This window comes from Theropithecus gelada, chromosome 20 (assembly GCF_003255815.1).
Source record: "Theropithecus gelada isolate Dixy chromosome 20, Tgel_1.0, whole genome shotgun sequence".
Classification (NCBI taxonomy): domain Eukaryota; kingdom Metazoa; phylum Chordata; class Mammalia; order Primates; family Cercopithecidae; genus Theropithecus; species Theropithecus gelada.
In genome coordinates, this window is record NC_037688.1 from 22,772,480 (window position 1) to 22,797,202 (window position 24,723).

At 38.6% G+C, this 24,723-nt stretch overlaps 1 protein-coding gene across 3 annotated transcripts in view; it reads right to left on the reverse strand.

Annotated features, from left to right (window-relative positions):
* Positions 1 to 24,723, reverse strand: part of CDH11 (cadherin 11) — a 174,940-nt gene that overhangs the window by 19,187 nt on the left and 131,030 nt on the right. For all 3 annotated transcript variants that reach the window (XM_025370023.1, XM_025370020.1, XM_025370021.1), the window contains 5 exons: positions 22,685 to 22,872; positions 16,535 to 16,788; positions 7,344 to 7,480; positions 6,368 to 6,501; positions 6,016 to 6,133 (listed from right to left, as the gene is read on the reverse strand). In XM_025370023.1, coding sequence (XP_025225808.1) covers positions 6,016 to 6,133; positions 6,368 to 6,501; positions 7,344 to 7,480; positions 16,535 to 16,788; positions 22,685 to 22,872 — 831 coding nt within the window. The remainder of the gene's footprint in view (positions 1 to 6,015; positions 6,134 to 6,367; positions 6,502 to 7,343; positions 7,481 to 16,534; positions 16,789 to 22,684; positions 22,873 to 24,723) is intronic.

Consider the following 24,723-nt stretch of genomic DNA (forward strand, 5'->3'; position numbering starts at 1 on the left):
CAATCCATTAAAAAATAAAAAGAAAAAAAGAAAAGAAGTACAGTGGCAGTGGTATGGTTTAAAAGGACAGAAAATAGAATCACATAAAATACTGAGTTGAAATCTCAAAAGTCAGACAAATAATAGAAAATATTATTTAAAAATTACTTTATAATATCTTCCAAAATGTAAAGTAGCTAACTATAAACTTAATAAGAAATGCATGGTACAAAAATGAAGAAAACTACAAAGACTTCCTGATCGTAATAAAAGGAGATGGGAAAAATATTTTTAAAATTTTAGTTCTTCTTAAATTGATCCATAAATTTAAGATAAACTCAATAAGATTCACAAAAGTACCTGTCTGGCACCTGAAAAATAATTCTAAGTTATATCAGAAAGAATAAAAAAAGCAAGATTTGTAAAATAGTAATAAAATAAAAATAATGTACAGACAGAATCTGTCGGGTTTCAACATATGTATGTATAAAATTATTAAAGAAAAATGATACCAGAGTAAATAGACAAAATGGGAAGAATAGAAAGTTTAAAAAATCTAATCACAAAAAATTTAGAAGACAATAAAGATAGTGTTACAAAGCAGTTGGACATGACTAAATATTTCATAAATAATATTTTAAAAATGGCCAACTAGTGGGGGGAAAAGATATATAAGAGAAGAAGAAAAGATAGGTTAATGTTGATATCAATTTTGGGAGAAGAACACCTTGCTAAGGATAATAGTAAATAGAGAAAAACTGATACAAAAAGTGTAACATCTATACTTAAGAACACAGCAGAATCAGAATTAAAAGAACATTAAAACATTAGGAAAGTCTATGCAGAATGGATGGTAGGTCAAAGGTGAATAGCATTAATAGATGAACAGCCTTCACAAATCAATTGCAAACAGACAAATATATAATTTAAGAGGTGGGCAAAGGACATAAACAGCCAGTGTATAAGAATAAAAGAAGAACTGATTAATAATTATTAAAAACATCTGGCTTTAAGTGATGAAAGTAACTGGAACCTAAAATGTTACATCTAACTTACCAAACTGTCAATGATTAAAAAGAGTAATACTAACTAGAATTGACTTGCATGTGAGAAAATAAAACCTCACCTGTTTTACTAATGGTATTAAAAATGGTATAACATTTCTGATGAACAGTTTATTAATTAGTAGCAATAGCTTTTGATCCAGTAATTCCACTCTAGGAATTTCGTTTATTTGTTTGTTGTTTGTTGCACTCCAGACTGTCACCCAGTCTAGACTTGATGCTTTTACTCAGCATGATATAAACCATTATCTCAAGTTTTCTATGGAAAGCAGTCACCCAATCTGGAGCGCAGTGGTGCGATCTCAGCTCACTGCAACCTCCACCTCCCGGGTTCAAGCAATTCTCTTGCCTCAGCCTCCCGAGTAGCTGGGACTACAGGCTCATGCCGCCATGCCCGGCTAATTTTTGGTATTTTAGTAGAGACGGGGTTTCACCGTATTGCCCAGACTGGTCTTAAACTCCTGAGCTCAGGCAATCCACCCGCCTCGGCCTCCCAAAGCACTCTAGGAATTTATCCTGAAAGAATAATTAGATATTTGACGAAAGTGTGGAAAACAATGTACGTATTTACAGTCAACTGATATTATATATCCTCATAGTTGAAGTTAGAAAGACAACTTGAAAATATTGACATAAATATACTGATTTGTATCACATACTATTAAGTGAGAAAACAAGTGGACATGTATTTAACAATTGCTTTTCTATTTCTTTTTTTCTTAAGAAATGTATGCAAAAAAAGGATATATAAATAGCAGTGACTATTTCTGGGTAGTCTATTATCAACTTATTTTATTGTTTTAATATCATTTTTGCTGGTTTGTATTTTTCAATTTCCCTGCAAGAAATAGGTATTAATTATGTAATAGAAGCAAATTATAAACTTCTTTGCCAATATATTTTACTACAATTATTATGGCTGTGATTAAAGTGAAAATTGAAGAACCTTGTCCTCCTCTGTTCACACATTCCCTGGAATCCTAGATTAATCCATAAATTAAATTTCAGAATTTGCCTCTTCTGAGGATTGTTATTATTGACAATGAGATAAACAAAGACTTTTTGAAATGAATTTACTAGAAGAGACACGAGCTTTATATTCATTTTACCATTTGCCGTGTACAACCAACAGGGCCCTCCAAATATTTAGATTTAGTTTTTGCACTTATTGCTGTATGACCTTGGGCAAATCACTGACCCTTCTGATGTCTCATATTCTTTCTTTATCTTAAAATTGGATAAAAATACACCACCTGCCTGCCCTGTGCAGCTGTTTGAAGAATTAGGTGAAACAATGACATGAGAAGGTTTTATAAACCAGTTAAGAGCTACATAGAGGAGAGATATGATCTCAGTCTTCTTTTTTTCTTTGCACTTTTCTCATCCATTACATATTTCTTGTGATTTAAGAGATGCCACATGCCTGATATTTTCAAAGTAAATGCATCTCAAAACCTGGGCGAACCAGCTCTTCATCTGCCCGAACAGCACCATTCCTGATATTAATAGCCCAAGATGGACTTAAATGTTGAAGAATCATCTAGTGTTCTACTTTCCTGCTGCCTGCTGAGTCGGCTTTGAAGCTCAGGCTGCAGAATGGAATAAGATAAAATGAAATAAAAAGCTTGTGTGTATTAAGATGGCTTTTCCTGTTATATTTCTAAAAACGCCGGACGCTTATGCCGGAGTTTAGGCAAACACAATACTGATTATTTACATGGCATAATGGAAGTAAACACTCAAGGAGAAAGAGACTTGATGCTTTTACTCAGCATGATATAAACCATTATCTCATGTCTTCTATGGAAAGCAGTCTCAGCCGAGAAATTTGGTAACTCAGTAGGCTATTAATAGGATGTGGAATGTGATTACTCCTTTTGGATTACTTCAATATGTAATTACTTTTAGGAGCTAGTAGAAAGAAACTCTATTAAATGATAATTATAGGACTGTATTTGCTTTAAGGTTCTATAATAGCTTTAAACATGGGAGTTTTCATTAACTGTTTGCCATAGTTAATAAAGTAATTTTTCTTAAAAAGTAGCAATTTCCTGCAAAAATGGTTGCTCAACAGTGGTATTAGTCTCTTATAGGAGAGGGCAGGGGAGACGAATTGTTCCGTAGATTGGCTCATCTAGGGTTATATAATCCCCTTGAAAAATATAGATGGTATCCGCAAAGTATTGTGACAAACTAAAATACTTATAACTTCCTAGAGAACAATATGTCTTAGTATAATGTTTTCAGAGGTTAACAACAACTAAATATGATTGCACAAATAAAAAGAAAACGTACAGGGCAGGTGATGGAGGCAAAGTTATCACAGCAGGGAAAGCTTAGTAAAGGTTCTGTTTATAGGTGTCCCATGATAAACAGTAATATTGCTAGGAATACAGCCCCAGGAGTTAGACCTCCAATGTCAGTTGAGAATTGCGTCAACACAGATAAAAGATTGACCACAAATATTTGAGAAGCTAGACAAAAGATGGCAGCTAAGAGTCATATGAGAACATCTGAGTTTTCTGGACAACTGAATCAATCTCTTCACTATTGTTAAAACTAAATCCATTATGCAATATATTGTTACAAGCATTTCTTTGTCAGAAAACTGATACAAGCCTAAGCTGAAAAAATACAGCAGTCTGTCAGTTCAAGGTGGAACTGGAAACAAATTTGAGAATGCAGAAAATTCTAAGAGTGAACACACGGCTTTTCATAAATTCAAATACAGAAGTATGCACATCTTAGAAAGCATTATGCAAACACGATTAGTGCCACTCTGTTCAATTCAGCTCAGTACACACTTTTCGATGTTCACTGTGTTCCCGAGTTTCCCTGTTTTAGAGAAAACTATCATTACAAAATGAATTCCTATATTACATGTGTGTGTCCCATGAGGTGTGTGTGTTTCTGGTTGAGAACTATCCATTTATGTTAGTGCTTTGCAGAATTATCTCCTTCAGAGACTTACAAGTGCACATTCACCAAAGCCAAAAAGTAACAGAAAAATCCTAGTGTAAATACAAACTTAATGCGTGCTAAGTAACATTTCTGTTTTAAAATGATGGGAATCATTTACAAATTGAATCAGGGGTTGTTTCGTAGGCTTCTTTTAAAACATATTTTTCTACATATAACTTCCTTCACACTTCAGTTCTTAAGAGCAAGTTCATTATAGAAAGCAAGGCATTGGGAGAGAAAAGGCTATCGTAACACCTAGGACATTTTGCCTCATCATCTCATTTGGTGAGTGCTTGATTTATAAGGCCCCATAATTAAATACTCATGTAAGTTCAAGAAATAATAAAGTAAATCAAATCACAGACTCTCAAAATCCAAGTAGCATGGGGTGCGCCTGTCAGGCCTCTGAGCCCAAGCCAAGGGAAGGGAGATAAGGGTGGGGCTGTTTTATAGGATTTGGGTAGGTAAAGGAAAATTGCAGTCAAAGGGGGGTTGCTCTCTGGCGGACAGGAGTGGGGGTCACAAGCTGCTCAGTGGGGGAGCTTTTTGAGCCAGGATGAGCCAGGAAAAGGAATTTCACGAGATAATGTCATCACTTAAGGCAAGGACCGGCCATTTTCACTTCTTTTGTGGTGGAATGTCATCAGTTAAGGCTGGGCAGGGCATTTGCACTTCTTTTGTGATTCTTCAGTTACTTCAGGCCATCTGGGCATATAGGTGCAAGTCACAGGGGATGCGATGGCTTGGCTTGGGCTCAGAGGCCTGACAGCACCTGTCTGCTTTAATCAACATGGAAGGATTCAGTGGTTAAGGCTATAGCATCCGGCCTCTGAAGCCTGGGTTTAAACCCAGCTGTAACTTCTATTTGGTTGATTGATTTGAGACAAATCATTTAATGATTCGGTGCCTCATTTTTCTCATTTATGGAATAAGGGTGACAATAATGCCTACCTATGGTGGTGTTAAGAAAATTAAGTGGACAGAGTGTGGAAAGGATCTTGGCATGGGTCGTGGAGCACAGCAACTGGTATTTATGGTACTGATGATAGCGATATCAGTAATGGGGAAAGTAATAATACTTACTAGAAAGTTTAAGATTCTTTAAGCCTGTTCTTAGTCACTGGGAGAGCAATCAACCTATGGCCTAGCACATGGCTAGCATGGATTGCATGAATATAGCAATCGGTATTCCTCCTTTCACTCCCATGTTAAATGGTGGCCTCTGTCTCTCTGTTTCCACAGGCCTGCACCATCACAAACTTAAATGGGCAATTTCACTACCAAGTAATGCACAGAGAAAAACAGTGTGGATAAGAATAAAAAATATTTACATATATTCATCATTCCTGGCTCTTCCACCAGCTTTATCTAGGGACTGCATCAGGTCTGGGACTATATAAACAAAAACATCAATTTCTAATAATCTGCAAGCCTAGACCTCCTTAACTAATGAAAGGGGAAGCAGAAATCATATTAAATTTTGCCATTTTTATAACGGACAAACAATGCTTTGTTTCATGCCGTTCAGGCAACAATTCTGCAACTACTTTTAGATATCAAGCTCTGTTCCCAGCCACACTGCATTAAAACTGTGCTTGGAAGGGAAGGTCAGCTGAAAGATTAAATTGCCTTACAAAGTTGAACTAATCTCTTTTAATGCTTTACTTGATATCAATATTCATAAAGCCATCCTTCCCCCAAGGGTTTATCAACCTCTTGAAAAAAAAGATAAATGGAGTTGTTTGCATATTGACCCTGTAAGCTTCTGCTCTTAGTTTTCCCACTGCTTCATGAATATCAAAGCCAAAAAAAGTAAAATAAAATTAGACTCACTTATTCACATGCATCAAATGAGCCCATGTTTCCGAACAGAGGTGGCATTATTATTTCCGGTTTGTTCTTCAACAGGAAGACATTATAATGATTAGTGAAAATACTTGTGCTATGCAATATAAACGCCATTTGTTTTCCAGTTCTACTTCTCTGAATGCATAGGAACCTTAGTACGAACCTCGGTTGTCTCTGACTGTGAAATTTGGATTGTGAATGATTTCAGGGGGTAGGCTGAAGATAAATCTTGGTCCGTTGGCTGTGTCATCCTTGTCATCTGCACTAATTGTAACAATTGGCTGAAAGAGAAAGGTGGCCCATAAATAAATCATGCTGACTTTGGCACATCATTTATTCAAAAATTCCTGGCTGGCTAGAAAGTCTGATTTTAATTAGAGAACATAGCTTCAGAGCAAAACCATGGCTCTGAAACCTTTTTGGGCAGTGGTTGGTATCTCCAGGTGATGCTTTAAAAAACACACTCTATTTCCAAGTGCATTGCTCCTAGCCAGAAATAGAGAAAGCAGGATTACCTGGTTGGAAAGTGGCTTGGTCTGATCACTCTCACAGATGAAACCTTCATAAGGGGCAGCAAACTTGGGAGCATTATCGTTGACATCAAGGATCCTAATGGCCACTGGGACTTTGGCTTCCTGATGCCGATTGTCTGGGAAGAGAGAATGCAGACAGTCAAGAAAGGTCAAGGAGAAATACACATTCGTCCAAGCATATTCTTGGGAAAGAGTAAGCTCCAGCGACCCATTTGGACCGTGCAGGGAAAGATATTCTTGTCGCAGAATCTATGTAAGAGCAGAAGGGTGCTAAGTACAGTGGGAGAGGCATGTCTTGGAATAAATATCGATGTTAAGACCAGTAAGAGCTAAAACACTTTTCCACGTTTGCTGACTATGATGCTGAGCTTTAGTTCTAAAGGCTTATCATGGAGCCTGATCCCCAGACAGTAATCTATCAAAGTGGTTCTTAAATGTGGAAGTCCTCAGAAAAGCATTAAAACCATCTGGGAACATGTTGGAAACAAAAATTCTCAGGCCCTATCCCAGACCTACTGAATCAGAGGCTCTGGGGCAGGGTCCAGAAATCAGGCTTAATGACTGATCAGCTTGATGCATGATTAAGTTTGAGGTGTTGTCTATAGATGAACAAGAAGCCACAAACCTTGGACCTAAGGACTTTGCTTTTCTGGGTTTGGCAAAGACTAGTGACTAGATGGAGTGGGAAATCTTTTAGTGATTGTTACGAGTTTCAAACTCCTGAAGGCTGCCGGCTCTCTCGCCAAGTCTATACCCAGTTCTGTCAGAAAAAGCAAAAACATTTCCCTTTGCCTATGTGTCTTCCTAGAGAGATAACCAAAAACACATTTTAAAGACTGAAAAATCTGTTTAAAACCAAAAACGTTAGTCTATCTCAGCTATTTTATTTCCCAGAATATAGAGTCTGAAGCAATAATACTTGGTAAAGCAGAATCAAAACCCTGAGAAGAATACTTACGGATTTCTGCTGCAAAGACAGTGATGTTGAGCCAGGCTGTTTCCTCTCTATCCAGAGGTTTTGTAGTTTTAATAAAACCATCCTCTGGATTAATAGTGAAAAATCTGTCGAGGTCAGTGTGACGATCGATGGAATACCTAAGCAGAATGCAAATGAGGCAATTAGACTAAGACATTCAGAGCAGCTTAATATTTGAATATTTTCTCCATACTATATTTAAAGCAAGCTTCTCAATGAATTGCTTAAGCTAGATTTTCTTTCTAATCAAATTTACTTTTGAAACTTTGTACACGAATCTTTTATAGAAATAACTTTGCCACGTTGGAATTCCTTATTCAGTACAATGAATGAAAGGGTTGTTTAGCATATTTGATTGAGAAGTATAATAACGTGATGCATATTTCTCCACATTTACTACAATCACCCATCTTCTGAATATTTATGGAACTGCATTTGGAAAGTGAGTTTGCCTTGCTCCCAAACTACTCAGAAAGTCACAAATGTATCAAAACTTTGCCAGATTTTTGCATATGAAATATTAAATACGTTCAAGTGTATTTAAATTTATCAAGATCATGTACAGACCTAAAAATCAGTTTGTCTTTATTTAAAGAAAAATGCAGCCTGGTGCAGTGGCTTACTCCTGTAATCCCAGCACTTTGGGAGGCCAAGGTGGGTGGATCATTTGAGGCCAGGAGTTCAAGACCAGCCTGGCCAACATGGCGAAATCCCATCTCTACTACAAAATGTACAAAAACTAGCTGGGGATGGAGGCACACACCTATAATCCCAGTTACTTTGGAGGCTGAAGCATGAGAATCTCTTGAACCTGGGAAGTGGAGGCTGCAGTTAGCTGAGATCACACCACTGCACTCCAGCCTGGGTGACAGAGCGAGACTCTGTCTCAAAAAAAAAAAAAAAAAAGAAAAAAGAAAAAAAAGAAAAGAAAAGAAAAAAGAAAATGTTAACTATATTTTAGTAAATCTGTTTAGTTTATTTAGTTTCAGGGGTTCTCAGTTAGCTTGGCTCTGAATTCCAGTATGCAATGTACAAAGTAAGCTTGGCCATTTACTAATAGGGCATTTTCCCATATTTTAATGACTCCAGGCTGTGCATAATAGTTCATTTTAATGACTCCAGGCTGTGCATAAAATTTTAGTCACTCCCATCCACTAAGTTAACTTTTTACTAATAAAGGATTAAAAAAGTCACATAATATTATTGGGCTGTATTTATGGCAAAGTGAGGTGGCAGACAGAGGAAGAATGGCTTTTGCTGGGTTATAGTAAGGTAAAGTAACTTGCCCAGGATACAGTCTTGTTGTAATGGGTCTGCTGAACTCCAAAGCCTCTTCCCTTACCACTCCCTTAGACTAACTCCCAAACGGAAAAGAACAATAATGGGTTACATTAATTCAGGTAGTATGCTGACCTTCATAAATGGGTGATTTTCTGCTCTTAGAGGTCTAAGCTATGATTTCCAAAAATTTACAAAATGAGTATGTCAGAAGGCATTCAGTGGTGGTCAAAAATCAAAGAATAATTAGAGATAGCAGAGACTATGAATATCAGAAGGTTTAATCGCCTAGATTTACAAATGATGAAATTTACAAATGGCCTATGTCCAGTTTCTGGAAGAGACAATATTGGAAGTCAGATCCTCTAATCCCAGATCATGTTCTTTTCAGGAAAGAGGGACCCCCACTGAGCGGCAGTTCACAGTATATAAACATGAGCTCATTCACAATGTCACTTAACTTCACAGCTCCCCATAAAAATGGAATGATGAGTCCCTGGCACAGTGACAAAACCAAAGATATTCACACACCTCCTCAATGTCAGGAGATGCTCAGTAACTGAGCCCTCAGCAGATAACACTATGCGCAAAGGAGTCAAAAAAATAATCAAAGACTTTTTTTCCTTCCATGAGGGAGCTCACTATTTAGTTGGCATGACAACACACATGTGAGAAAAAAGATCATTAATAATTCAAGGCATTATTCCACAGAAATGAAGGGCATGTGTTTTGGGTTTTGGAAGTCCCAAGTACAACTTCCTAATTGGCTACACATAAGCTAGATGATAATGGAAAAGCCATTTAAGTTCTTTGAGCCTTAGCATGTTTATCTTCTAAAATGGAATTAATATATATATATTTTTTCCAAATAGAATCTCACTATGTTGCCCCAGCTTGTCTTGAACTGCTGGGCTCAAGTCATCCTCCTGCCTCAGCCTCCTGGGTAGCTGGGATTGCAGGAACCTGGCTGAACTGGAATATTAATAGTACCTAACTCTTTTGTTATCTGTGAGAATTCAATAAAATAATAAATGTTTAAGATACATAATGTAGTGACTCACACATATAAGCAGTGCAACCAACAATAACTGCTATTGTTTTTGTTGTTGATGCTGCTGTTATACACTGAGAACAGACTGTGGAAGCTCTCATATGTAAGAGCATGACCTTCATCCTATAGCCAGTGAGAAATCATGGAATGCTTTGAGCAGAGAAGCATATAAATGGATACAAGCTCTCAAGGAGATCAAAAACATATGATGGGCAAGATGGTCTGAGGAAGAGAGAGTAGAAGAAGGAGCAGAGGAAACTTAAGGATTTGATGCTGTTTTTAAATACATGAGGTGATGAGAGTGAAGTACAGGGGTGACAGAGGAAATGGAATCCTAAATGATGACGAAAGCCCCAGTAGGATTTAGTGGATATTTGGGCATCTAGGGGAGGCTGAGAGAGTCCCAGGTAGCTTCTCACCTGAATGTCTGAGAGAGGGAGATTAAAGGACATCGAAAAAGAAAATATTTGCTATTGTGAATAGTGCTGTGATGAACAGTTGAGTGCTTGTGTCTTTTTTATTTTCCTCTGGATATATATTTTTACATAAATATTTATAAAATTGATTTTCCTTTGGATATATATCCTGTAATGAGACAGGATCAATCATATCCCCAACCTCAGCACTACACAATATAACCATTAACAAACCTACACATATACCCCCGAATCAAAAATAAATGTTGAAATTATTTAAAAAATTAAAAAGAAAAAAGAAAAAAAAAAGTCCATTACCAGGGAGGAAAGGTTGACATTTAATTAAGGATATGTCAAAATGCTCAGAGAGCAAAGACTCAACTCTATTGTAGGCTTCAGGAAGTCAAGGGTGGAAACAGCTGTTTTTGTTTTAAAGTATGTCACAATAATTATAAAATCAAAAATATATCTTGGATAAATGAGTAAGCCAGTGAAAGAAAAAGCAAATAGGTGAAAGTACACAACAGACAGTATCATAAATGCAGAATTAGAGTCGGGGAGAAAGATCAGCCTAGGGGCAGGAAATCTGAAGCATCAACTTAGGTCAATTACCACTTGGGTAAAACCCTATAGGTGAGTGGACACAGAGAGAGAAAGGACCAAGTCAATGCCTGGAGAGGGATCAAAGACTAGTGAAGACATCAGGTACAGTGTTATCTGAGGCATAAGAGGTTAGTGCCAAGAAAACTAAAGGGAGAGAATATTTTAGAAAGGGAATTGTAAACAAAAATGTGTCTAATGCTACAATCTGAGAAAAAAAGATCTGCAGAATGTCCAAAAAGTTAAGAGTTAGGGTGATATTGCAAGGCCTCCATTATATGTCCAAGGACACAAATTTCCACAAAGGTGAAGAGAAACAACCAGGAAATTAGGTAGGGAGGATAAAAGACTCATTAGATAAAAAGTTTTGAGGCCTGGCGCAATGGCTCATGCCTATAATCCCAGCACTTTGGGAGGCCAAGGAGGGTGGATCACCAGAGGTTGGGAGTTTGAGATCAGCCTGGCTAACATGGTGAAACCTGTCTCTACTAAATATACAAAATTAGCTGGCCATGGTGGCACATGCCTGTAATCCCAGCTACTTGCTTGAACCCGGGAGGCAGAGGCTGCAGTGAGCTGGGATCACACCACTGCACTCCAGCCTGGGTAACAGAGTGAGACTCGGTCTCCAAAAACCAACCAACCAACCAACCAACAAACAAGCAAACAAAAAAGTTTTGAACAGACTAGGTGCAATGGTTCATGCCTGAAATCCCAGCATTTTGGGAGGCTGAGCCAGGAGGATCACTTAAGCCCAGGAGTTTGAGACCAGCATGGGCAACATAGTGAGAACCCCCTCTCTACAAAAACAAAACAAAACAAAAAATTAGGCAGGCACAGTGGCATGCACCTGCTGTCCCAGTTACTTGGGAGGCTGATGTGGGAGGATCACCTGAGCCTAGGGAGCTCAAGTCTGTAGTGAGCCATGATGACGCCACTGCACTCCAGGCTGGGTGAAAGAGTGAGACCCTATCTCAAAAACAAACAAAAAAGCTTTGAATATTCTCCTATAATTTGTCTGACATTTCTAAAGAACAAAGACCTAAGTAGGTAGAAGTAGGGGGTTGGTTCGAGTGTGGTATTGAGCACCTTGGATAATTATAGACATGGAAATTGCCTACATGCACAGAACAGCTACCATTTGAAAACATGACCCAAATAACCAATTGCAGATGTGACTCCTTGGAGACAATGAGGTGCAGAGCAAATGAGTAAGTGTTTTTACGTCACAGTCACTGCTCTTCTAAAAAGTTTATAATGCACCTCGATATTCTAGGCCAAAGATAACTCATTTAAAATTCACACTGTGAAGATTCTTAAGTAGTTTAAAGGTGTTAGAAGGGTCCATAGTCATTATTTAATGTATCTTTCTGCACAAAGAGAATATAGTAATCAAACCTTCTTGGGAAATCTTTCCATTAGTGGCTGCTGGGTTAAAGTAAAAAGCTCAAAATGAACTCAAGACAGAGCTGGGCTAAAATCCAATGTTCGACACTGACCGTCCATGCGATTTTAGAGAAGTCCCATCATTGCTCCGAGCCTTAGTCTTCCCACCTATTCAATTCTAGAGAAGCCATAGCCGCCAAGGATGTCAGTGAGAACTGACTGAAATAAGTTTGTAAAACCTGTTGTACGAGGCTGAAAAGATGCTCAGTAAATATTAATTATCTCTCTTTTCCTCAGAAGAATCAATGTTCAAAGATCCAAAAGCAACCCAACATCACTTAGAGTTGGGAATTCCTTCTTCCCTGCCACTATTTTCTTTGATATAAATGGACGAACTCCATTGTCCATGTAATTTGTTTTCATATTTAGATCCATTTACTTTTTCTTAAGTGTCTGCCTCCTTAAGTATACTGGGAACCCCCAGTGTGTGCTCAATGAAGATTTGTCAGATAAATGTGTGAATAAGATGTCATCACTTCTATCACGCTTCCTGTTTTACACTCAAAAACTGTGAGCTTGACCTTCTAAGCCAAATCAGGAGTTATTTTATTTATTTACTCAATAAATATTTGCTAGACATCGACTTTGGGCCATGTACTCTGTTTGGTGGAAGGTGCAGTGATGATCTAGAACAGGGGTCAGCAAACATGTTCTGCAAAGGGCCAGCCAGCAAATGCTTAGCTTGTGCAGGAATTAGAATCCCTGTCTCAACTACTCAACTCTGCCCTTGCAGCAGGAAAGAAGACGTAGGTAATATGCAAACAAATGATGTGACTGTCTTCCCATATAACATTATCTACAAAAATAGGTGGTGAGAAAAAAGATGAAGAATTCACAGTTTCTGATTTCAAAACATAGTACAAAGTTATGGTGATGAAGGCTATGTGGTACTGCCGTATGGACAGACATATAATTAATGGAATGTAATCAAGAGTACAGAAGCAAACCTGGTTTCTATGACTACGAATGGTCAATTTTCAACATGAATGCCAAGACCATTCAATTAAGAAAAAATAGTCTTTTCAACAAATAGTGCTGGAATAATTGGATACACACATGCAAAATAATAAAGTTGGACCCCTTCCTGACAACATATATAAAAGTATGCTCACAACTGATAAAAATCTAAATGTGAAAGCTAAAACCATAAAGTTTATTTTTTAAAAAATGTGTAAATCATTCATGACTTTAGATTAGACAATTATTTCATTATAGACATTTAAAAGAAAAAGAATAGACCCACTGGAATTCATAAAAATTAAAACCTTTTGTGCCTCAGATGACACTATTAAGAAATGGAAAAGATATCCCATGGAATGAGAAAAAAAATTGCAAATCATACATCTAATAAGTTCCTACCATTCGGAATATGTAAACAGCTCTTACAACTCAACAATAAAAAAAAAAATCCAATTATGAAATGGGCAAAATACTTGAATAGATATTTATCCTAAGAAGATATACAAATGGCTAATAAGCACATAAAAAGAGGCTCAGGCCAGGTGCAGTGGCTCATGCGTGTAATCCCAGCACTTTGGAAGGCAGCGGTGGGTGGATCACTTGAGGCCAGGAATTTGAGATCAGCGTGACCAACATGGCAAAATCCTGTCTCTATTAAAAAATAAAAAAATAGCTGGGCCTGGTGGTGCACACCTGTAGTCCCAGCTACTTGGGAGGTTGAAGTACAAGACTCACTTGAGCCTGGGAAGCATACATGGGACTGAGCTGAGATCGTGCCACTGCACTCCAGCCTGGGCGACAGAGAGAGACTATGTCTCAATAGTAAATAAATAAATAAATGAGTAAATGAATAAATAAAAGATGCTTGATATCACTAGTCACTACGGAAATACAAATCAAAACTATAATGACATATCATTTCACACCCATTATGATAGCTATAATCAAAAAAGGCAAAAAAGTGTTGGTGAGAATATGGAGAAATTAGAATTCTCATATATTATTGATAACAAAGTAAAATGGTACAACTACTGTGGAAAACACTTTGGCAGCTCCTCAGAAAGTTAAACACAGAGCTACCATATAATCCAGTAATTCCACTCCTAGGTATATGCCCAGGAAAGACGAAAACATGTTTAGGCTAAGACATGTCCAGGAATATTCAGCATTATCTGTCACAGCCAAGATTGGAAGCAACTCAAACACGCATCCAAATGTTAAATGAGCAAATAAAATGTGGTGCACACATACAATGAAAAATTACTCAGCAATAAAAGGAAATGAATTAGTGATGCACTCTGCAACATGAATGAACCTCAAAATCATTATGCTACATGCAAAAGTTCAGTTACATAAAACCACATGTTGTATTATTCCATTTATATGAAAGGTCCAGAATGGGCAAACATACAGACACAGAATAAGTTAGTTGTTACAGGAGACTGGGAAGAAGGAGAAACAGGGAGTGACTGCTGATGGACATGGGATTTCTTTGGCGGGGAGAACAATAAAAATATTCTGGAATTCGACAGTGGTAATGGTGGAACATCTTCATGAAATATACTAAAAACCAACACAGTGTACAAGTTGAACAGGTAAAGTTCATGCTTCATGATATGTAAATTTTTTTCACCACAGAAAAAATAAAAGAGAGAGAGAAAAGCAAATGGCAGCCAGGTTTGGCCTATGGGCTATAGTTTGTCAAGGCCTAAACTACACAGACATCGAGCTCTCTAAGACTCTCCTCTAGTGAGGACATTGCATAACCTAAGTGTCCCTGTGATGTAGCCTGGCGGGTGAGCTAGAGAGGAGCTAGTGGAAGGACATCCGATACATCTCTAGGGAGCCCTGGAAGAATTCCTACAGGAGGTAACACCTAAGTGGAGATGGAGAAAATGAGTCCAGTGTGGCAACTTGGAAAGGCAAGTGCTACCAGCTAGAAGGAGGAACATGTCAAGTCCAGGGATTAGGGGAGAGCAGGAGAGCTTCAAAGAATGAGATGGAGGTAGAGGGGTGCAAAGAAACTTTTTAAACTGAGTGAATGAGGTTAGATTATTTTGAAAAGGGAGACAACAGGGAACCATTTAATCATTAATTTTTTTCTTGTGTTTTAACTAAGGTAAGATGTGATGTTTGAATGTGCATTGTATGAGGGTCGCTCTGGCTGCAGAGTCAGGATTCACGCGGAGAAGTAAATGAAAGACTGAGGGCTGGGAGACCCTGTGGAGGTACATAAAGAAATCCAAGCAAGAAGGAAATGAGGGGAGTGGCTGTGGGAAAAAAAGAAACCCCGGCTAGAATCCGGTCCAGGGGAAGTTCCAAGGCACTATCAACTTCCACTCTATAAATGTGTGATTCAAGCCCCTTCTCCACCTCCTTCTCATCACCCTCTCATCTTCACCATTAGCTTCATCAGTCATTACCTCAGGATGAAGAGGAGAGTGGAGAAGCAGAACTCTGGATCACTTTTCCTTTTTTTTTTTTTTTTTTTTTTTTTTTTTGAGACAGGGTCTCACTCTGTCACCCGGGCTAGAATGCAGTGGCTTGATCTCGGCTTACTGCAACCTCTGCCTCCCGAATTCAAGTGACTGTCCTACCTAAGCCTCCCAAGGGGCTGGAATTACAGGTGCACACCACCATGCGCAGCTAAATTTTGTATTTTCAGTAGAGGCAGGGTTTCACCACGTTATCAAGGCTAGACTCGAACTCCTGACCTGAGGTGATCCACCCGCCTTAGCCTTCCCAAAATGAAGGGATTACAGATGTGAGCCACGGTGCCAAGCCACAGTTCTGGATCACATTTTTTTGTCACAAAAAAGTATTCATAATAATAAAAGCACCCGAAATATATTTGGACACTTTACTACTCTTACAAAGTATTCAGCAGCAGTTAGACAGAGCTGACTTTCCTTGCCTCCTGCTCAGTGGCTGCATCATTCCAGGAAAGTCACTTTGTCTTGCAGTGCCTCCAGTTTCCTCTCATTTGAAGGAATAACAATTTATGTATCAATTAAGTTGAGGGGATTGATTAGATCACATAGCTAACCTCCTCACAGAGTAACCAGAGAATGGGAAGGTATTTAATAAATTGCAATTACTATAATTATTTCACAATAATTATTTATACTTCCCCACAGTCCCCTGAGGCAGACAGGCCCAGCTCAGGGCTCTGTCACTTAGCACGTCTGGGGGAATCTGCTCCAGAGCAAAGTCATGGAGCTTGAACAATCTTATCCAAAAAGTCAGGAACAGAGGTGAAGGAGAGCTCATGTCTTCTAAATCGTAATCTTGTTTACATTCTATTGAACCTGATAAACTTGGACCCTTTTTGAAATTGAAGAATGTGGTTCCTACAGGGCTTTTCCAGAACCTCTTGACTTTAAAATTCCCCATCCAAGCTCTTAAAGTAAATCCGTCTGTACCTTATTGGGCTGTTGGCAGCATCAGGGTCTTTGGCATGCACTCTCCCAACCACGGTGCCAGCAGCTGCATTTTCTTGGACTTCATGGATGTAACTTGGGGCCAAGAACATAGGGGGCTCATCAGCATCTTCTACTGCGATCTTGACGGTCACAGTGTCCTTGAAGGGGCCATTGCTGATAAACTTCGGGTCGATGTGCACGTTGGCTGCCTCTACCTTCAAGCTATAGGCTCTTTTGGTTTCAAAATCTACAGGCTGGCAAGAATGAAGAGAAGATTGACAACCAATTCCTTGAAAGAATAATGGAAGAGAAAGACCTGACTGTTTTATAGGGAAGAGTGAATAGTTCCTCAAAGGGAGAAAATCAGAGTCTACTCAATATCAAATTTCCTGAGCCATTTGGTCAGAAAAATCACACAAATCAATTGCTGAAACTTAGAATGTGCCTAATGGGTCATTCTAAGAGCACGACAGACACAGAAAGACCATGTCATCTAAAGTGAACCTTATTCTATATAGCAACACTAGTGTTGCCCAAATAAGTCACTAAGAATTACCTAAGGAAGGGAATTAAAACACTACAAAAATACATTTGTTACCTCATTCTGAAAAGTAAGAATCTTGGTAACAAAAATACCCACTGAATTTCAGCCAAAAACCATGTCCTTTTTGATGACTGGTTCATACCTCTCCCACCCGCAACCATCCAGCTTGATCATATTGAAAGCTTCATGTTGAAAGTTTCTGACCACGTTCTGTTTCCCAATGTCTGGGACTCTTACCAGCAGTGGCCCATAAGATGACATATGGTGGTTTATAGGTAAGTTGATAGGTGAGGTTGTCAAATGATATTAACTTACATACTGAGATAATTATTTATTTTTCCAAGTCTTTAAATCCTTGACACACCAAGTAGTACACCATTTTAACATATCTGCTCTGTTTCGCAATCTCTTTTGTGAGTTATTATGATACAACTCTAGCTAGAATGTAATGGCATCGTTTTGGTTTGATTGCATTTATTTTTAAGTTACCTTCTATTTTTGGCAAGTGACAAGATAATGAGGGAAATGTTTCCTTTTTTAAAATGCTTCCTTTTTTTAAAAAAAGAATGCATATATATTAAAGATGGTCTATTTAAAGAAAAACAAATGTAAGCAGTAAAATTTTACACGAATATGAAAGAAAAAATGAGTCGTAGCATTTGAATGGCTGTAGTTATAGGGAAATTGATGGTAAACACTGCTTAATTTTGAATGAGAGGAGTTACAGTGAATCAGTCAGCAAAGGATGGAAAGTAACATTGTAGCAGAGAAACAAGCCCTGCTGCCTAGGAAACAACTTTCTAATTAGTGCTCTGGATGTTGCTGAACTACCAAATGTTTGGAAAGAGTTTCATCTTCTAAGGCGAGCATCTGCCTGCCATGCTGTTGTCATTTGCCTGGCAAACGCTTATTCTGAATGGGCATACAGTCACGGGGCTGATTCCTGATCTAATTTTGCAGTACTCCACACTAAGGCTGATGATCCCAGTTTCAACAGGGTTAAACATGTTCAATAGCCTTGATACTTTTTCTATCATCTTCCTACCTCCCTCTTCCCAGAGTCAGGAAACACTACCTTTTTCTAAATCTAAATCTGCCCCCAGCCTTTCCATCATCCTGGGACTCAGCAGTTCCTTTCTCCTTGGCTAGGTTACTGAGCAGCAGAAAGGAATGATATTTATAGACTGAACATACGAGATTGCTGCAACTTCTAAAAAATCCCTTCAATCATTAGACAGCATTAAACACTAGAATATGATGGTTCTGAGACTGGATAATTTATAATCAGAAAACAGGAAATTTTCTAATATCAGATAGTCTGTTGATCTTACTACAGCAGAATCTTTTGTACTTGATTTAGGCATGTGCCTAAGGACCTGGAGCCATTTTCCCACTGGGAAGCCTTGTTGGTGTTGAGGACAGTATCCTCATGTTGCAGTTTCACATCCCAAGCTAGGCTCTCCAGCCCTTTGCAGAGGTTTATATGGGATGGCCTTTCCCAGTTTGGTGAGATTCCAAGTCTGGTAGTCAGTTCAAGCCTCATTGCCTTGTGAAGTCCCCTCAACAGCCCCAGATAGTTTTGTGTAGCCCCCTAGTGGCCCTTTGGCAGCCGTTCATTTCCCTCCCCAGCGAGGTGGGGGTGGGAGTGGAATGGAGGAGAGCATCCCTAAGAAGTCTACTGAGTCTTACTGCTCTTTGCTGATCTTTGTCCCACAGGACGCAAGAAAGACTGTACCAAGTGGTCATACGCATCCGTTATTTTGACTGAATGAGGAGTGGGGTTGATAGATGCTTAACATTTAGACATTTGCCTACAATTTATTCCCTTCCTCCCTCCAAAAAAGATGTGAGGTAGTTTCCCATGTGAACATTTATATCCATGTTATGAGTAGTTGAAATAAAGCTAAATGAGGCAACACATTGCATAAGCCATAAAAATCTTAATACCCCCTAGTTTACTAATCCCACCTCTGAAAATCTTCCCTGAGGGATTAATTCAACAGAAAACCAAAACAAACAATATTCAAAAATGCATGATATTTGTTAGATATAATAGAAGGTTATATCTAATCTGTGGAAATATACACACAAAACACGAAATCCAACTGTGAGGTTTTATTAAGGAAATAATGATTCGTCAATAGGATGGGATGTTATGTAGTCATTAAAAATGATTATGTACATTATATAACAGCATGTAAAATGTTTATGATGTGACATTAAGTTAACAAATCAGATCACCCTCTGATTGCAACCGTGTTAAATGTTATGTATCCATATCTATATATGTGCGGACAAAGAATATAAAGAAAAATCAAACATAAAAACAGTTTTATTAAAACAGGGAATATTAAAAATGCCTTATAATTCTGCTCTGACACTGCTTTACAAGGAGTTTATTTGGTTGAAAATAAATAGACATTGTGCGGTGATTTCTCTGAGATAGATGGGATTCCCATTCAGCCAAAGGTGCTGCGTGAACAGATCAGATTTTCCCCTCTAAGTCCACGAAGCCACCTAAAACCTCACCTTTATTTGACCCCGGTCCTTCCTCAGCTAACCACATAGAGACTGTCTAAATACCCCAAGGGTAATTTCTCTCTCCCCTGTTCACCATTAAACTAAGAGAGTCAGAACGCAAGAGGGATTTATTGCTTTCTAAAATATTCAATAAATGAATGATTCTATCTAGTAATTATTTCTTGAATTCTTCTCCTTCACTACCGTCTCACTACCTCGTCTACCTTCTTCAATTCTTTGTAATGTCCCCCTTGAATTTTAACAAGTTTGTTCATTGGCTTTACTGTATCTATCTTAAGACTCTCAAGATTGAAGGTATTGCAACTTCTTAAATGTGTCCTGTTTCCATTGATACTAGCCTTTCATGAGTTATTTTTTCTGCCTTTTCTGTCCTTAACTATCCAGCAAATTCCTCCTCATCTATCAAGACTCAGCTTGAGAACTGCCCCCTCAAGAAGTCATTCATGACCCACGTTCATAGGTCTTATCACACTATTGCAGGCAATTTTCAACTGGGGAGTGATTTTGCTCCCAGTTACTCCAGGGATGTTAGGCAATGTCTAGAGTAATTATTTTTATTATTATTATCAGGACATTGGGGTGGGGTAGAGCATGTGCTTAATGACCTTTATTGAGGGAAGCCTGGGATACTAGATACTACCAAGTATCCTACAATGCACAGAACAGCCTCCTACAACAAAGAATTATCCAGCCCAAGACGTCAACACCGCTAAGGCTGAAAAAACTCTCTGTTTTAATTATTGTTTCACTTCACTGTCCTGTTAAATTGTGAACTCCCTGTGGTCAGGACTCTGTCTCTTCAACTTTAGATTTCTAGCCTCTGGCAAAGGGCCTGCCTGACAAATAATAAGAACTCAATAACTCTTGGTGGAAAAATGGGTGAATAAATTAGGAAATAAATAAAAATACTAAGCTAAAAAAGACTTTAAAATGCAGAAATAGTGCCATAATGTCTCTATAGACTTTTATGGTATTAAATTGCATGTAACGACTTTCACAAGGAGTCATATTTTTACTCTGTTAAATTCCTCTGTAATTTTTCTTTTTTTTCCCCTGGTGGACATTTGGAACTTTGTGCTACAAGTTTGAGCAAATGTTCTTTTACAAATGAAATAACATCTTACACTGTTTAAAACCTAAACGTCAGTGTTTTATAGAAGATTATTCCTTTGCCTAGAATAAACACACTGAATTGGAGGCAAATGTGCAAATTAATCATATGCAGAGAGCTCATTTGCGATGTGTGAGTTCCATGGGGGTGATTTAAATGTTTCAGGATTTCAGAGATACAGTGTGTGTTTATGCCCTGAATACACTGAAAACAGGTGACAACCTTAGCATAACCAACTACCCAATTACATGAACAGCAAAGGATGGGAGGCAGGCATCTTTGATGTCAATGTTCATATGTCAGTGTCAAGCAGAAGAGATAGTAATATTAATTAACGAAGTAAGTTGACAGCTCTAGGCAACACACAATTCGCACAGCTACTTTTCCAGAGGAGAAACCGGAATTAGTGATGACTACCCTGGCTCCCTGTGGCTGATAATTAGGCTTCCTCGGTCCTACCATTCATCCATTAATGTAGACTTTTCCAAGTATCCAAATTTCACCCCAATTTCCATATCCTTCATTTTCTTTATATTTTTTTATAACAGTCACTCCCTACCTTCTCATTGTTTTGTGCCCCGTAATATTTTCCCCAACCCCAACACACTTTAAAATGTTGTAAAAGGCCAGCTTCTTAGCACAGGTCACTCCTTGCTCCCCCACCTGAAAGATTCCTTTCAGGACCAGTCTTCCCCCACTGGTCCATCCTTGCCTCCTCTTTAGCTACTGACCTCTTTATTGATTCTTCAAATTAACTTTCTATCAGTGTTACAGTCCAATCTTTTCCACCACACTAAGGAGTTTAATATGCATGCTACAAAACCAAGTTGAAAATGAATGCTCGATTAAAACCAAGGTAATCCCATCCTCCAATTCTGATTTAATGCTCCATACACTTTCATGGTGGAGAAGTGTTGATTTTTCAAATGGCAAATCACGGGGGAAACCATTTTAGAATGTATGGGAACTATTTCTCCACTTGGAAGTGAATCTTATCTGGCTCTCCTTTACAAATGCTTTCTGGGCCAGCTGTTTTCAAAATGTCTTGAGAGGGAAGTTGTTCTAGAATAACCACGGTGTGAATTCCAGGTCTGCATGCCTGAGCTGTGTGACAGTGACTGGGTCAAACGATTTCATGTGTCTGATACCTAATCTCCTCAAAATTAAGTGGAGGTCTCTTTGCCAATTGGGATAATACTACCTACTTTATACTTTTTGTTTGTTTGTTTGTTTTTGTTTTTGTGAAAAGTGAATGAAATGATGTTTGTAAGAGGCTGGTGCTCTGTCTGGCCAGTAGTTAGTGTTGAGTGAATGTAAAAAAGAAGAAACACTAACCTTCTCTTTGTAATAAATTAATCCCAGAGACATGTTTTTGATGACTGACTCTGGGGGAAGGTCCATAGACTACCTGACTATGAAGGGAGGTCCACAGGCTATTTGACTATGGGAGAAGGTCCATTATTGTTGCTTCTCCAGGTTCACTTGAGATAAAAGCAAGCAGAGAATTGACTTAAGTTTCACAGAGGGTCCAGCAATGCAGTGAACCTTGAATGTTCAAACAAGAAGAGTTCTGAACAGCCTATCTAACAGATTCAGTGTGGCAGAGCTAAGGGGGCAATTCCATGCATGCTCAGGGCTGCTTCTTCAAAATCTAGATTTATTTCATTGTCCTTCTCGCCATGAGAGAACTGTGCTTCCCTCCGTCGGAAAACATTTAAGAACTCACTAGCAATCTCAGGCAGGTATCACCAGCCCCTTTTGTCAACTTCTCCGCAGTAACAGAAAGGAATATAATTCTGTGATCTTCCAGGGCTCAGAGCTCAACTACAAAGCCGGGTCGGCCCCAGGTTTCACAAATTCTCATTTCTTAACCGTCGCCTCCCTATTTCTTGCAGTGTTGCCTTGGCAGAGCAGGTCACACCACTGACATATCTGATTCATTACCCTAACTCACCTTTTTCAGCTTTATCACCCCCTCCTGGGTTTCATAGTCCGTTGTGATTTCAAACAATTCCATACCATCTCCATCAACAATACTGTATGTGACTAAGCCATTTTCTCCAATGTCTGGGTCTTTAGCTTTCACTCTTCCTACTTCCTCCCCAGGGACGGCTGCTTCTGACACAGACATCTGGTATACGCCTAGAAGAAGAAGACACTTACTTTTATTTTCCCTTTTATTTGGCAGCTGCAAGACTAGATTTCATTGAATCCCAATAAATTTCTCAAAGGATTTGAAACTGAACTTTCTATTGACTGAAAACATGAAAGAAGTGAGTGCATGTGGGGAGGAAGATCCCACATGGCCTGCTTGTCAAAAGAATGTGTTCTATGAAGGGTAATAAAGCAATATCTGGGTCCAGGTGAAATGCCGGGGTCACCTGCCACATGTAAGGGAGGAAAACAATGCTGTGTTACATTTCCCATCAGGTAATGAGGGAGAACCATGCATGTCTTCATTTATCGAAATAGCTGAAGATTCTTTTCATGTCTTCAGGATGGTCCATGAGTTAACTCCAAGACTCACTTATGGTATTGCCAACAGCCCAGGAAAAAAATTCTGTTTAAAAGCCTTCCTTCAACAGCTCCCTATTTACTTTAAAAATGCAAACTTTATCTTTAACATCACTCCCTGTCTAACTCTATATTTGACACTCCCCTTATTTCACCTCCTTCACAACTTGCCTCCTTCACAAGTTGGTCATGCGTTACCTTCTCCAGAAAGCTTTCCTGCAGTGTGACCCTCCTATATATTTATTTCATGTTTATTGGGAGCCTAATACTGTACATGGAGGTACCGGCCTAGTGCCAGGACACTGTTTTATTTGGTTGTTTCGTTTACTACTAAACAAAACAGTCAAGATTCCTCTCCTAATGAGGCAGACTAAAGAGAAAAAATAAAAACAAATGCAAACACACTCTGATGTCACTGCACTGAAAAAGGAAAAGAAAGTAGGGTAAAAGGGTGAGGGTTCTGAGAGTGGATGTGTGGTTGTGTGTGTGTAAGTGCATGATTGTGTGTGAGGGGCTAAATGTGTGAGTGGCTGTTGAGTGATCGTGTGGGCGTGAATCTGTTGTGTAAGAGTGTGAGTGTGTGTATGAATGTGAGCTATTTGTGAGTGAGTCTGTGTATGTGTATGAGTGTGATTGAACGTGCATGCTTGTGTTAATAATGTGTAGGTGAGAAGCAGAAAGAGGCAGAGATTGATTTTGAGTACTGTGGTAGGAGAAGACATTCTTTAGAAAAAGGAATCTAAAAAGACTGAGGAAGACAATGATGTGAATATCTGCAGGATAAAAGCTACAGGCCAGGTGATTAGCAAGTGGCAAATACCCTAAGGTGAGAAGATCCTGAAACCTGCAGAGGAACAGGAGGAGAGTGACTCCAGCCTTCCGGTGAGAGAGAAGGGCACGTAGGGAAGTGGAGGCCAAATTGCGTAAAATAGACCATTGTGGGTTTCAGGTTTTGTTTAAACTTGGGGAAATCACTGGAAGGTTTTCAGTAAGTAGCTGAGATTCAACATTATCTTATTTGCTTTTCACATTTAATACTCTGTGCGCGACACAATATAGAGAAGCCAGGGTTGAAAATCTTGCCTCTATCATTTCCAAGCAAAGTGGTCTTGGGCAAGTTACTTCTGTTCATTATGTTTTAATTTCCCCTTACAGAGATTTCATCAGTTCCAAGACTTTGTCTATATTTATCGATAGTATTTCACTTTGCAACTTTCTTTTGGATTCATAATCTATTTAATCTCACCATGCCCTCTATATTAAAGGACGAGTGGGAAGTGGGAGTCCCTTGTAGATAATTAGCAATTAATATGAAGGTTTAAAAAAACTGTCCTATGCTGATTTTCTCCAAATCTCATTCAAGTTCATGGCAGCGAAACCAGTACAACCAGTACAGTAGTAATGTATCTTTTCTACATGATTGTCTATGACCAAGGGCAGTAAAGGCTGCCTGCTAATAATTCTGCTTGACCTTTCTTT